Source organism: Piliocolobus tephrosceles, chromosome 12 (assembly GCF_002776525.5).
Source record: "Piliocolobus tephrosceles isolate RC106 chromosome 12, ASM277652v3, whole genome shotgun sequence".
Classification (NCBI taxonomy): Eukaryota; Metazoa; Chordata; class Mammalia; order Primates; family Cercopithecidae; genus Piliocolobus; species Piliocolobus tephrosceles.
The window spans coordinates 47,281,130-47,294,029 of record NC_045445.1 but is presented as its reverse complement, the minus strand read 5'-3'; the positions used below and the strand labels follow the sequence as shown (position 1 = coordinate 47,294,029).

At 36.5% G+C, this 12,900-nt stretch overlaps 1 protein-coding gene across 2 annotated transcripts in view; it reads left to right on the top strand.

The window, feature by feature from the left end:
- The window catches only part of TBC1D8B (TBC1 domain family member 8B), a 78,108-nt gene extending 65,581 nt beyond the window's left edge, over positions 1 to 12,527 (top strand). For both annotated transcript variants that reach the window (XM_023203051.2, XM_023203050.2), the window contains exons 15-21: positions 254 to 322; positions 486 to 726; positions 1,479 to 1,544; positions 3,405 to 3,488; positions 4,512 to 4,568; positions 5,754 to 5,851; positions 9,967 to 12,527. In XM_023203051.2, coding sequence (XP_023058819.1) covers positions 254 to 322; positions 486 to 726; positions 1,479 to 1,544; positions 3,405 to 3,488; positions 4,512 to 4,568; positions 5,754 to 5,851; positions 9,967 to 10,323 — 972 coding nt within the window. In that variant the 3' untranslated portion in view covers positions 10,324 to 12,527. The remainder of the gene's footprint in view (positions 1 to 253; positions 323 to 485; positions 727 to 1,478; positions 1,545 to 3,404; positions 3,489 to 4,511; positions 4,569 to 5,753; positions 5,852 to 9,966) is intronic.
- The last annotated feature ends 373 nt before the right edge of the window (positions 12,528 to 12,900 follow it).

Here is a 12,900-nt window from a genome sequence, read left to right as displayed (position 1 = left end):
CCTTTGGCAGTGATTTCTGAGTATGAAGAGATGAATAGCAAAGTACATATTAGAGTAGAATTGAACTAGTCTACTACTACTTCTTAAAAGGATAAAATAGATAACTTTATAACATAACTTTTTATTATTCATTTAAGAAGTTAAAAGACAAATATTTTCTTCTAGCAGAGAGAGACTCTAAGTAAATTCAAAGAGAATTTCTTTATTGCAATGTTAAATTCTGTGTACTAAATTGCTTTTAATCTTTTTAAAGTTGCGTGTTGTATCACAAGATGTGAAATTGAGCCTTCATGAATTGGATGAACTTTATGTCATCTTTAAGGTACTGTTGTTCTTTTTTAAATGAAAAATAAAGCTTTTTTAGCAGAATTGTATCACAGCCATTCTAATTATTTTTATCTTTATTTTAGCAGACATGGTTTTTAACATCTTCCAAAATTACTTTTTCTAATTAGTAACTTTCCCTTTTTATTTATTTTTAATAGAAAGAGCTGTTTTTATCTTGTTATTGGTGTTTGGGTTGTCCCATATTGAAGCATCATGACCCCAGTCTGCCATATTTGGAACAGTATCAGATTGACTGCCAGCAGTTCAGAGCGTTGTATCACTTATTGAGTCCCTGGGCTCATTCGGCAAATAGAGACTCACTAGCTTTATGGACATTCAGATTGTTGGACGAAAACTCTGATTGCCTTATAAACTTCAAAGAATTCTCCTCTGCAATTGGTAAGATGATTTTTTTAAGTAAAAAAAAAAAAAAAAAAAAAGTGCTCCTAGAAATACTTAGTACTGCCTGTTATTGCCAATTTAGTCAGATGTATCACCATGGGTTACAGTGTGTTTAGTAATAAATGGACCCTTTTCTGCATTTGTTACTAAACCTAAGTATTTTGATATTATTTTCCCCAATCCTTTCAGAAAAGCAAGCTGTTAGATGTGAGTATTTTAAGGGTTAACATAAGGAAGACAACGTTCCAATTTTCCACACTCAGATGCATGGGTACTACAGAAGGACTTCCCCCCCTCACCTCCCCGTAAAAATTCAACCACATAGCCTAGAAGAGTGGTAGATAAATACCCAGCAAACATGTTGTACCTACAGATAGTCAAGATGTTGTACCTGTAGACATTATTCCTTTGCTTTTCCAGATACCCCAGCATGCTTTCTTATCGGGGATCACCCCTTGAAGATCAGTTCTGTCTTCCACAGGCCTCATTCAAAAGAAAAGAGAAATCTGAGATTGGGGGAAAGGAGCTAGGAAAGAGAGCATTTTACTTTTTTGATAAAGAGTATTTTTCTTATACAATTATACACTTGAAGGAGAGCATCTGACTGACTAGGTGGTTAATTGTTAGCTTAAGTAACAGATTTCTAAATCCTAATTTTTGACTAATATCTATATCTTAATCTTTGTTGCTGAAATTGATTCAATGTTCTTTAGATACATGATTATTTACAATTGAATTTTATTGAACAGACATAATGTACAATGGAAGTTTTACTGAGAAGCTTAAGCTGCTTTTTAAGCTACATATTCCTCCAGGTAAGTTTACCAGTCTTTAATGATGTACAGCAGGAATTTATCCCATTTTAACAAGTATAATTACAGATTTTTTTAACAACTAAACTAATTTTCAGCATGATATAAGATCGTTGCTTCATTGTGGCCCTCAAATTATATTATGACTACTTTTGCTGATATAGATACAGTGATCTTCTATGGAAGAGATCCTGTGTAACATATGGGCCCACAAGTTTCCTTCCTGTTAGTAGTCAATTTAATGATAAATAGTTTGTATATAAGAATTACATATCATTTGCTTGTTGGTATAATGTTGAATTGTTGTTGTTGTCATTAGAGTGGAAATTAACTTTAGACAAATTGCCAAACTCACAAAATACTACAAATTATTCAGAAAAATGGGACAAGGCAGCACTTAACATTTAAAATGTTCCTTTTTAAACATTTTAAAAAGAAAGCACAATAAAAGCTATCATGTATTAAGCACTTGCTCTGACAAAATATTAACTTTACATGCATTTTTTAAATTTAATTCTCACAATATCCCTGATAGGTGGTATTATCCTTCCAATTTTGATAAGGAAACTGAGAGCTGGAAAGATTAAAATTTGCCAAAGATCACATTGCTAATAAATTGTATAGCAAACTGAAGTCTAACTCCAAAGCTCACATTTCTTTATATTCTTCCGTACTACCTCAAAATTACCACACCATTCAGTTTACTTGTTTTTCCCACTGACCTGAAGAGGATGCCTTGCCAAGGCCTGATCCCTACTTTGTGAAAACAGTCTTAGGCTTTAAACTGAAGGAGCATTGCAAAAAGTACCTTTTAACCGAGATTGGGTAATTCACAAAAACAAACAGCACCTCATAATTTGTTTAAAGCTACACCTGGGATCCCTTTTCAGCTTTTCTCAGGATAGCCAGGAAACATTCTTTACCAGACCAACAAACTAAAGGCCATCTTTAACCCTTCACACACTCAAATCACAAACACAGTATTAAAAGCAAAAGACAAATCACCTAAAAATTTAATTATAAAAGGAGTTTAGAATGTTTAATATTGTCATCAACTATGCTTTTAACAGAGGGATAAAAAATAGGAAAACCAATATTTACCTGTTAAAGCACAGGTAGGAAGTAAACTAAAGCACCCAACTTTCTGTTTTCCTTATTATTGAGGATGGTTTTTAAATGGCTGAGGTCACATTATTGAGGATGGTTTTTAAATGGCTGAGGTCACATTTTCAGAGATTTCTAAATGCCAGATTTAAACAATTTCAACTTTTAATAGCTCTTGGAAAACAATTAAAACAACAAGTAGGAAAAATAATAGAGCTCAAAATGATCAAGTACTTCTTGTATTTACTATATTTTATATATATTACAGTATAATTACTATATATTACAGTAGAGTAGAACCACCTCTACATTTCTTCACTTACATCTTTCTTATACAGAAACTCTTTTTTTCTTTTTTTTTTTTTCTTTTTTATTATACTTTAAGTTCTAAGGTACATGTGCATAACATGCAGGTTTGTTACATATATATACTTGTGCCATGTTGGTGTGCTGCACCCATCAACTCGTCAGCACCCATCAATTCGTCATTTACATCAGGTATAACTCCCAATGCAATCCCTCCCCCCTCCCCCCTCCCCATGATAGGCCCCGGTGTGTGATGTTCCCCTTCCGGAGTCCAAGTGATCTCATTCATTCTTAGCAAACTATCACAAGAACAGAAAACCAAACACCGCATGTTCTCACTCATAGGTGGGAACTGAACAGAAACTCTTTAACACCCGGTTCCCAGATTTTCCTGACCTCATCTCTGCCCCTGGTTGTTAATAAATGTAATTTGGGTTATTTATATGTTTTCAGCTTATACTGAAGTGAAATCTAAGGATACTTCAAAAGGAGATGAACTTTCCAAGGAAGAGTTACTTTATTTCAGCCAGCTCCATGGTAAATACCTGTTTAAAACTTTAACTGTTTTGATGATTAGTTACCCATAAAGATCTTGTTGACTTAGATATACTTTACCCAGCTAAAATTGGGCTTCATTTTACCTTATGCTTCTTTTGTATTACCACAGCACTTAGCATGGTCCATAAATGTCTGATCGGTTAACCAAATTGCATTTTGGGGCTTTGATTTATGGAATTTCTTGCTTATTGGAGACTCAAAAAAGTATTTTGTTTCTACTTATGTTGCAGAAATTTCTAAAATGTATTAGACCATTTTCATGCCTTGATAAAATACAATAGAATATTTGATGATTAAAGGTCATAGCTATTTTTCAAACAGTGAATACTTATTATAAATCACTATAGGTGTAGGAGACAGGGATGAGTCTGTCTCCAAGACAAAATTTAAAGTGATATGAGCTTATTTTTGTGTCCTTTAGTTTATTTTCATAAATATTCAATGTCCTATAAAGGGATGAACCCTGATTAATGTATATTTGTGGTTATTATATGTTAAAGTGTTTGAACATTAAGTTTGAAGGGACCTTACAAATCTCTTCCTTTTGTAGATAAAGATAAGTCAAGTCTCTTCCTTTTATAGATAAAGGCACTGAGGCCCAGAGAGAAGTGACTTGTGCAAGGTTTCACAGTGAGTTATTGCCACAGTCAGGGCTTTGTAGCACACTCTTCTGACTTCCAGTATGTGCTTTTTTCCCCTTGGTAATAAAAGTAATATAACTTTATTTAAAGAAAGTCACAAAGAAGAAAATACCACTCAGAGATACTTAATATTTGGTATACTTCCTTCTAAGATTTTTTAAAATATGGATTTCCCCCCAGTGTTCTTTTTACTGTGAAAGTTTTGGAATATTTTGTCTTCTGATGATAGGCCAAGTCAGCTAAAATTTGTTTGCAGAACTGAATAAAGTAATGTGCTTATACGTCTATACGAAACATTATTTTACTTTCAAAGAGTATTTGTTAAACATCCTACAGAATGCAATTGCATCTTTTCTTCTAGTTTCCAAGCCTGAAAATGAGAAGGAAGCAGAATCAGCAAAACACAGCCCTGAAAAAGGTACTATGATCTAGGAGTTATCATTTAATTTATTTAGTTATTGTTTATGTAAATAAGGATAGCTACAAAGGGGGAAAAGATGGATTCCTTTTAAAGGCTATTGATGTCTCAGAAATTATAGAAAATATGATAGTAAATGACCCATATTCATTTAATTTTATTACTTTAAAAAGATTTGTTTTTAATTTCAAAAGTAATAGATAATTCTTGGAAAAGAAATTCAGACAGTACATAAGTCCTTTTGCCTTCACTCAACCCTACCCGAAAACATTTTTGCCTATATCCTTTTCAGATCTATTTCTGTGTATACACAACATATGCAGACATCTCTCTTTTTAAAACAAAAATCCATAAGTACTGTTTTATATCCTTTTTTGATTTTGCAATATATCATGGACATCTTTTAATGTCAGTACATTTGTATCTTAAACTCTTTGAATGAATAAGTAGTGTTTCAAATTTTTGAAAAAGAGCCACTACAGACCACTTTGTTTTGTTTGTTTGTTTGTTTGTTTTGAGATGGAGTCTTGCTCTGTCACCCAGGCTGGAGTGCAGTGGCATGATCTCAGCTTACTACAACCTCCGCTTCCCAGATTCAAGTCATTTTCCTGCTTCAGCATTCCGAGTAGCTGGAACTACAGGCACCTGCCACCACACCCGGCTAATTTTCATATTTTTAGTAGAGACAGGGTTTCACCATGTTGGCCAGGCTGGTCTCGAACTCCTGGCCTCAGGTGATCTGCCCGCCTTGGCCTCCCATGGTGGTGGGATTACAGGTGTGAACCGCCGTGCCCAGCCCACTTTGGTACAATATATGCATATTAAGAACATAATATAGAAGCTGTTTTAAACTTAATAGTATACATGAGAATGAATACATAAAATTTGCATTATTAAGTCGGGGTGTATTGTTTTAATCTAAATATGTCCTTTCTCCCTCTCTCACCACATCTTCACTAGTTCCTAACCTTCCCAAAGTAAACGTTTTAGTCTAAACAGAAATGGGAAAAGTATTCTGAGAGCCAGTGGGTGAAATAAAAGGTAATTTCAGATCATTTCCTGGATTAAAAAAAAATAGACTCTTATATTTCAGTGAAATACCTTTTAATCATAATTATTATTTTTGAAATTTGAGAAAGTATAGTGGGCTGTTCCTGATGAAATGGTTTTACTCCCTTTCTTCAGGCAAAGGGAAAATTGATATTCAAGCATATCTAAGTCAATGGCAAGATGAGCTTTTCAAAAGAGAAGAAAACATTAAGGATTTACCAAGAATGAATCAGGTATAGCATTTTCAAAAAGAAAATTCTAAGTTCTTGCTTTTTTGTATGAATGTGGGTGTAACCTCTAAAATAGCTAACATGCTATTCCCAAAATAATTAAATAATATATGTATTATCTAAGTTTCAGATGAGCATGGAAGAGTGGGAAGAAATTTTTTAATGATTTTTTTTTATGTTTAACACTTAAATGTGTCTAGTGTTTCAGAGAATTCTTCTGCTATGACATGCACCTATAGAAAAAATATACGTGTAATATATTTCCAACTTTATTGGAAATGTTAATTTATTCAGTAAACATTTGTTTACTGTCTACCAGATACCAAACCCAATGCTAGGTACTGGGAATGATAAATTACTGAGATGGCTCACACCCTGGTTCCTACTGATCTTATATCTGAACATAATCTTAAGTTCCTCTTTTTCTTATACACTGCCTAATCAAAATATGTTCTTTTTTTAATTAAAATCTGGTTAGTACAGATACGGAGGATCCTGAGAACTTTACCAAAATGAAAACTATCAAATAACTTCATATTTTTCAGTGGAGTGTATCATTTGACAATTGAATAAGTACTTTCTAAAATGAGTCAGTATGATATATTTATTCTAGAATTATTATAAATGAACAGTACTATTGTTTAGGGAAAAATTCTCTCAAAGTACCTTTATTCCTCTACTCTCACACCACAACAATAACAATCATCAACATAGAAGAAAACATCTGTGGCCAAATATGTGGGAGTTTTCCCCACCACCAAGCAGCAGATACCAGCTGAGTGTCCTCCAAGTAAATTCCAACACTATCTACCTAGAAATAGTATGAGATTCCACAGGTTGAGTGTTCAGTCCCCAAGACTGCTCCCTCCTTTCGCCCAGTAACAAGTCTGATCTCCTGAACTTCTGGCTGATCAACTTCAAGCTGGGGTTCCCACTATCCCTTCTTTGAGTTTGATTAATTTGCTACAGAGAGACTTACAGAACTCAGAGAAATCCTTGTATTTACTGGTTTACTAAGAAGGATATTTTAAAGAATACAGATAAACAGCCTGAAGAAGAGATACATAGGGCGAGGTCTGGAAGGGTCCCAAGTGCAGGAGCTTCTGTCCCCATGGAGTTGGGGTGTGTCACCCTCCCAGCATGTGGATGAGTTCTTCTTTACCTTCCTCCTGTCAGCCTCCATGCATTCAGCTATCAGAAGCTCCCCGAACCCAGTTCTCTTGGGTTTTTATGGAAGCTTCATGATGTCAGCATTCCTTCCCCCAAGGATATGAGGTAGGATCCTTTCTAGGGAGGATTTTAAGACCAACTATCAGAAAGCTACTCAGGAGGCTGAGGTAGGAGAATCACTTGAACCTGGGAGGAGGTGGTTGCAATGAGCCAAGATTGCACCATTGCCCTCCAGCCTGGGTGACAAGAGCGAAACTCTGTCAAAAAGAAAGAAGAAAGGGGAGGGGAGGGGAGAGGGAGGGGAGGAGGAGGGAAAAGGGAGGGAAGGAAAGGGAAGGAGAAGGAAGGGGGGAGGGAGGAAGGAAGGGGGAGGGAGGGAGGAAGGAAGGGGGTAGGGAGGAAGGAAGGGGGAGGGAGGGAGGAAGGAAAGGAAAGGAAGAAGGGAAGGAAGGAAGGAAGGAAGGAAGGAAGGAAGGAAGGAAGGAAGGAAGGAAAGAAGGAAGGAAGGAAGGAATAAAGGAAGGTTGGAAGAAGATTAGAGTGGGGAGAAGATTCTGTTTTCTGAGGCCTGCCCCTGTGGCCTAAAACACCCAACATTATAAGAAAATACTGTAGCAAAGGACTATGGGAGTTGTGAACTAGGAACCCAGAAAAATATATTATATATATATTTATATTTATATAGGAACACTAAAACTGTAGATTAAGAAAGAAAAATGTTACAATATATTATCATGAAGTATATCTTTTGTATATGATTTTTATTTACAAGTAAACTTTTCTGGTAGGATGATTGACTTGTAGAAATCTTACGTTGGAATTGCTTTTGTAAATTGACAGGTATCTTCTAGGAATATCTATGGATCATCAAGGTGCAATTAGCAGGCAAACCAGTTTATCTGTCAACTTAGGCCCCACTTCAGCCTTTAAAGAGAAACATGTCCAAATGGATTCCTTGGGCTGGGCATGGTGGCTTATGTTTTTTCTATCCCAGCACTTTGGGAGGCCAAAGTGGGAGGTTTGCTTGAGTCCAGGAGGTCAAGGTTGCACTGAGCTATGGTCGTGCTACTGCACTCCAGTCTGGGTGACAGAGCAAGACTCTGTCTCAAAATAAAAAAGTGTTCCTTGAAGTCACCTTGTACTACTAGATAGTCCCAGCACTTATTCTTCCTTAAATTTTCTTTTTTATTTTTGAGACAGAGTCTGGCTGTCTCTCCCAGTCTGGACTGGAGTGCAGTGGCACGATCTCGGCTCACTGCAAGCTCCGTCTCCTGAGTTCATGCCATTCTCCTGCCTCAGCCTCCCGAGTAGCTGGGACTACAGGCGCCCGCCACCATGCCCGGCTAATTTTTTGTATTTTTTTAGTACAGACAGGGTTTCACCATATTAGCCAGGATGGTCTCCATCTCCTGACCTTGTGATCCGCCCACCTTCTGGCTGAGCTACCCACTCCAGGCATTTCGGATTAAGTGGAACTCATTTTTAATTGTTAGAATTGGTTAATGAATGAATGATTTATGTGTAGGGAAATACGGTGTAACCATAATAGGTCCTTTACCTGATGTACACAGCAAGTCAGTAAACCGAGACATCAGGTTGCAGCAGAGAAAGAGGTTTGATTGTAGGGTTGCTGAATAATATAGGAGGAGGCCTCAAATCCATCTCCTCGAGGAGTTTGAGACTAGGGTTTCTAAGGGGTTTGGAGTGGGCCAAAGTGTGGAGATCATTGGTCGAAGAATGCAGGGTGTAATCATTGGACAGGGAGATGAAGAAACTATTCTCATGCTGGTTTTGTTCTTCTGTAGGGGTCTTCAAACTGGTTTGCATCAGCTATTTTGCTGGAATTCAGGATTAAACATCTTAAACAATTCTTAAACAAAAGCCTTATGATTCTAATGTCAGTGACTTTTCATTACATGGAAGCAGGTCCAAGTGCAGCCTAATTTATGCATAATTATAACTATATTTCTGTCCAGAATTCTTCTTCACCCTGTGAGGACAGCTTCAAAGGGACTTTGCCTAATTAGAAGTACCACCTGGCCAGCACAGTGGTTCACGCCTGTAATCTGACTGCTTTGGGAGGCTAAAGTGGGAGAGGATCACTTGAGGCCAGGAGTTTGAGATCAGGCCAGGAGTTTGAGATCAGCCCAGGCAACATAGTGAGATCCTGTCTCTACAAAAAATGTGAAAATCAGCCAGGCATGGTGGCATGTGCCTATAGTCCTAGCTACTTGAGAAGCTGAAGTGTGAGGATCACTTGAGCCCAGAAGTTGGAAGCTGCAGTGAGCTATGATTGTACCACTGTACTCAAGCCTGGACAACACAGCAAGACCTTGTCTAGGAAAAAAAAAATAGCACCTAACATTTAAGTAATGCTGGCAGGCAAACAGTCCAGGAATTAGTCTGGATAAAATGTACTGCTATTAGGCAATAAGTGAGAGCATCTAAATGAAATTTTTTTCCATGCTTCATACTCATCTTTTTTTTCAAGATGGAGTTTCTCTCTTGTTGCCCAGGCTGGAGTGCAATGGCAAAATCTCGGCTGACTGCAACCTCTGCCTCCATGGTTCAGGCAATTCTTCTGCCTCAGCCTCCTGAGTAGCTGGGATTACAGGCGCCTGCCACCACGCCCAGCTGATTTTTTGTATTTTTAGTAGAGACGAGGTTTCATCATGTTGGCCAGGCTGGTCTCGAACTCCTGACCTCAGGTGATCCACCTGCCTCGGCCTCCCAAAGTGCTGGGATTACAGGCGTGTGCCACCGCGCTTGGCCCATACTCAACTTTCTAGAACCAAGATTTATTTTGGGATTAATCACCAGTTCTTATAACTTCTAGGGTGAAGCTTCTGTGGTACAAATCCTGTTTAGGAGACTATTCACTTCTAAGTTCTCTTTATATTTGCTAAGTCTAATATTCAAATGTGATATTTTCAACTTGTGTCTTCTAGTCTCAGTTTATTCAGTTTTCAAAGACCCTCTATAACTTATTTCATGAGGACCCTGAAGAAGAATCATTATATCAAGCCATTGCTGTTGTAACCAGCCTTTTACTCAGGATGGAAGAAGTTGGAAGGAAACTACATAGCCCTACATCATCAGCCAAAGGATTCTCTGGTACTGTCTGTGCTTCTGGAGGACCCAGTGAGGAAAAAACAGGGAGCCAGTGGTCATTTGCATTTGAACAGATTCTTGCATCGCTGTTGAATGAACCAGCATTGGTGAGGTTTTTTGAGAAACCCATAGATGTAAAAGCCAAGCTGGAAAATGCAAAAATTTCTCAGTTAAGGTCTAGAACCAAGATGTAAATCCCTAGGAATTGCCTATCATAGACCACCAGTTTACTAAGATTCCTGTAGCTGTCAGCTTGATTCCTGTGAGTAGGGCTCAGGGATTTATCTTGTTAAAAATGTGTCTGAAGACCAAAATATATATCCAGAAGCACAATGCATCATTCCTTTGTTGTTGATAATGGGCTTTGTTAGCACATTTTTAAAAAAACAAAAAACAAACAAAAACAAACCACATTTGTTATCTCAAATTTTGATGATATTCTCAAATACAAATATACTTTTTTATATTTCACAATATATGCAATATCAGGGGAATGTGCTAAATGTTACCACCAGAGGGCACAAGCATATCACTTTTAGTAAGGAAATTACTAGCTTGTGTTGCTATTTACATATGAATTACTGATGATTTTGAAAAGACAGTGTTATGCTTGGGTGTTAGTGAGGCTGATATGTCATGTCGATCGATAAACCCTACTTTCCAAATTATCTAAAAGATTACCATTTGGGGCCCTTGTTTTCAAGTTATCTAACTGAAATATTATTAACTTTTTAAAGTTAATCTCATTCAGTCTTCTAGTAATAAATGGTTTTTTAAGTACCTTCTACAGTCTTCCTACCTGAGGGGTTCAGAGGCTGCTGACTCACACTGTTAACTCTGTTACTGATAAAAGCAAATCAATAACTCTAAATTCTGGGCCGGTATTAAGAAAAAAACAATATTGGATTTGGATTTAAGCTGGATAAAACCAGCCTTCTGAGAAGGGCTAAGAAAGGGTTCAATTAAATGTATAGGTCTTTCATTAGACCAAGAAATCACTAGAAATTCTAGGCACTGCTGTTTGTGGCATTTGTCTCAGAGTAGCTTATGACTGCTTTGGTTCTAGCTGTAGATTTTGGATTTTCACCAGTCATATGTTAATTTACATTAGATAGTAAAGAATGGCTACACTAAGACTGAATTATCTTATAGTCTGGCAAGCACATAAAGTATACTTGTATGTAATGATTGCCAAGGTAACAGAATTGCTGACATCAGTCTAAAAAGTTTTGACTATCCAATTTAGATGTGTAATTTCTATATACTTTATGCTGCTTATATTTCAATCATTACACAGACAGTCCATTTAGAGATAATGGGCTTTGTTAGCACTTATAGAAATATAAGCAGAAAAAAAAAAAAAAAACAGCAAACCACATTTGTCCACTGTCCTGTGCTATTCCTACCAGGGGCAATTTATTAATCAATTGACTTAGGAAATTGGGGGAGAAATCATTCATTGGAGCTTCTTTCTTTACAAAAGATGTTGGTTATAAGCTCTTTGACTTTTCTAGATGTGAAACCATGAAAGGGCAGACCTCCTTCAGAGTGACTCAAGAGGTCTCACTTTCTTGGAGGGAGTTGGTACAGTCAGCCTTTGGGAAGAATCCACTGTGAACAAAGCTCAACACGTGGGGCTTCATCGCCCATAGAATATGTTATTTTCAAAGAAGTTCAAGAATTTTCAAGTTGAGCCTTTGAAAATTCCATAAATTGGTTTTAGCTGAACACTTACTAGTAGTATCTTTAAAATGATTTAATAAACCTTGTCTTTTCAAGGAAATTACCACTTAAAGAGATAGTTGGTAAATAAACATCTATGCCTTTTCTCAGAAATGATTTGTTGAACTATGTCTATATTTTAGAGCTTAGTTAATAGTTTATATGGAAACTATTATACATCTGCTATTATGCAATGATTGTTAAATTACACTGAAGTAGCTCTAGAAAGACACATGTATACAAGGCACTATTGTACACACTTTGTTGAATATTTTGTCAGTTGTATTTACAAAGAAAGGTACTTTCTTAAGAGCATATGTTATTAATATTTGATATGGCTTTAAAGTCGGAACAGTACAGATTACTGAGTATATTTTAGCCTCGATTAATTAAAATTGAATACTGAAAGAGATTTTTTGAGTTGCAAAATTTTATAAATGCAAAGCAAAAAGAAAACATTTATTTTCTGAGTCTGCAGGAGAAACAAACTAAACATTATAGTTTTTTATAGCTGCTATCTTGTTAATCAAACAGGTTGTTCATAATATTAAAAATCTTATGTAGTTGTGTTAAACTGAACCAGTTCATTATACCTTATACATTAAATTAAATATGTTATAAGGTGGCTTTACTTGTCTTTATAAAAATAAATATTATATCTACTAAACATGAAAAATGGTTTACTTAAAAAGATTAATACTGTTTATTATGATACCTTTTTTCCTTTTTCTTTTCTTTTCTTTCCTATCTTCTTCTTTTTTTTTTCTTTTTATTGAGACAGGTCTCATTCTGTCACCCAGGCAGACAGCTCTCGTTCTGTCACCCAGATTGGAGTGCAGTACATACAGCCTTGATCTCTCAGGCTCATGCAGTCCTCATATCTCAGCCTCCCAAGTAGCTGAGACCACAGACACACACTACCATGCCTGGCTATTTTTTTTTTTTTCTTGGTAGAGATGTGGTCTCCCTATGTAGCCCAGGCTGTTCTCAAATTCCGAGGCTCAAGCAATCCTACCCAAAGTGTGAACTACAGGTGTGAGTCACCATGT